Source organism: Sardina pilchardus, chromosome 14, assembly GCF_963854185.1.
Source record: "Sardina pilchardus chromosome 14, fSarPil1.1, whole genome shotgun sequence".
Lineage (NCBI taxonomy): Eukaryota > Metazoa > Chordata > Actinopteri > Clupeiformes > Clupeidae > Sardina > Sardina pilchardus.
The window spans coordinates 13,225,704-13,228,203 of record NC_085007.1 but is presented as its reverse complement, the minus strand read 5'-3'; the positions used below and the strand labels follow the sequence as shown (position 1 = coordinate 13,228,203).

At 49.5% G+C, this 2,500-nt stretch overlaps 1 protein-coding gene across 4 annotated transcripts in view; it reads right to left on the bottom strand.

The window, feature by feature from the left end:
* The window catches only part of LOC134100785 (rab GTPase-activating protein 1), a 110,475-nt gene that overhangs the window by 5,864 nt on the left and 102,111 nt on the right, over window positions 1–2,500 (bottom strand). For 3 of the 4 annotated variants that reach the window (XM_062554198.1, XM_062554199.1, XM_062554201.1), the window contains one exon: window positions 1–49. This exon is cut by the window's left edge and continues 23 nt beyond it. In XM_062554198.1, the coding sequence (XP_062410182.1) occupies window positions 1–49 (49 nt within the window). The remainder of the gene's footprint in view (window positions 50–2,500) is intronic. The other variant, XM_062554200.1, reaches the window with a different exon arrangement.

Genomic DNA, 2,500 nt, shown 5'->3' with positions numbered 1-2,500 from the left:
GGTTGGCCGTCTGCTGCTTCTCCAGACGTTCGCTCAGCTGTGAGCAAATCTGTCACACACACACACACACACACACACACACAGAGAGAAAACAAATACAGATGTTGTAAGTGTGATATATCTTTTGCAACCACACCTAGGGCTGTGCACTGGCACAAATCTGGCAATACCCAGCGTGACACAGGGCTTACAACTGGAGAATTGCAGAACGTCATGTACACTTATGAAAAACTGGAAATACCGCAGAATAATTCCCAACCACAACTATAAAAACACAGTGTTAATTTCCCCTGTACTAGATAAAAAAAATTAAAAAAACTAATCCTACATTTGACTGGGGAGATGCCACACAAAAGTGTACAGGTTTTTGTGGCATAATGATAAAAGATAATGTCAAGCTTATCTATGAAAGTCTACAGTAAATGCCTCAGAATGTGGCACTGTAGATTCCTTAATCGTAGAGAAGCTAGAGAAGTCCTCGTCTTAGCAGTATATTCTATTCTTGTGTCAGTCCTCTTTCCAGCAACAATGCCATAAATTGTCATTTATTTGATGAACTGAGAAATGTGAGTGTTAGGAATCACTCACATTTCTCAGTTCATCAAATAAAGTCAAAGGACTCTCCCTCTTGAGCCACCTGAAGTCTCCCTTCCCACCCCTTTCTTTCTCTCTTTCAATATATCCTCTCTAGCTCTCTCTCCTCTCTCTCATTTTCTCACTCCCTTCCCACCTCTCTCTCTCTTAATCTGCACCCTCTCTAGCTATCTCTTTCTGTCTCTCTTTCCCTTCCTTCCTACCTCTCTCTCTCTCTCTCTCTTCAGCTGTATCCTCTTGTTAAAGGTAGATGTGTCATAGCTATGCACCCCGACACACCTCCCTCCCTTTCTGCAGTAATCTGTGTTCTGATCTGGCTGCTTTTACAGTAAGTGTATTAAGTGGGCTACATGGTTCTAGTCATCAGGAGATCGCTGGGTCACGTCGAGATCGCTGGGTCACCTCTCCTCTCCTCTCCTCTCCTCTCCTCTTTCGTCTCCTCTACTCCTTTCCTCTCCTCTTTCGTCTCCTCTCCTCCTCTCCGCTCCTCTACTCTCTCCTCTTTCGTCTCCTCTCCTCCTCTCCTCTCCTCTCCTCCTTCTCTGTCTGGATGGAAATGAAAAATCCATCTCTAATCGCGCGCTCTAACCGGAACGCTCTAGCCCACGCAGTTACCAGACACTCGCATCAATCCACACACGTGCGCACACACACACACACACACACACACACACACACACACACACACACAAAGAGTCAGTCAGACACACACACGCGCTCCCACACACGCGCAAAGCTGTCACCCTGTGAATGAGCCGACACACATCTTCATTTGGATCCGCCATGGCCGGGGCGCACACACACTAATCCTCATCGGCGCTGGCGATCGACAGGGCGCAGATTCATTTGGAGCCGAGCGCGGTGACATAAACCAAACTACAGCCTCGCGCTACACTCTCTCCCTCTCATGGGGCTGCACCAAACCAACTGCATCAGCACTAACACTGTGTGTGTGTGTGTGTGTGTGTGTGTGTGTGTGTGTGTGTGTGTGTGTGTGTGGTGTGTGTGTGTGTGGTGTGTGTGTTGTGTGGTGTGTGGTGTGTGTGTGTATGAGTGATGAGTGTGTGTGTGTGTGTGTGTGTGTGTGTGTGTGTGTGAGGAGGGGGCAGCATGTGGATGTGGAGGATGTGTCTCCATTTAAGGAGGAAGACGCTCGTTTAATCATCATCAGAAGGGGGCGTGGAGGGGCGGGGGAGGGGGCACTTGATCATCACACACCGCCCCTGCTGGTAATGTGTGTGTGTGTGTGTGTGTGTGTGTGTGTGTGTGTGTGTGTGTGTGTGTGGTGGGGTTTGGGGAGAGACTGCTGGGGCTGCAGCTGTGTGTGTGCGTTTCAGGGCCTCATCTGCGCTACTTGTTTGAGGTCACACTAACCCAGCCACCTCAGGGCTCTTGCCACCTGCTGAACTCTAACGTCATACCTGCATGTGTGTGTGTGTGTGTGTGTCTGTGTGTGTGTGTGCGCGTGTGTGTGTATAAGAGACAGAGACAGAGTGAGAGAGGGAGAAAGATGGGCTATGCAGGTGTGAGTGAGAAGGCAGACTTGTCATCGTTGTGTGTAGGTGTGTGTGTGTGTGTGTGTGTGTGTGTGTGTGTGTGTGTGTGTGTGTGCGCGTGTGTGCACAGCTGCCCCTGGCTCATGCATACACATTGTGTGTCTGTGTGTGTACTGTATGTGTGTGTTGGAGGCTTCCCCAGGTGTGTCTGTGTGTGTGTATGTGTGAAAGACGTGTCTAGCTGCAGAGTTGTCTCATCACTTGGGTAGTGGTTAGAGGAGGAGAGGAGGGGAGAGGAGAGGATAGGAGAGAGGAGAGGAGAGGAGAAGAGAAGAGGCGAGAAGAGAAGAGGAGAGAGGAGAGTGGAAAAGAGAGGAGAGGAGGGAACCATGTATGAGAGGAGAGGACAA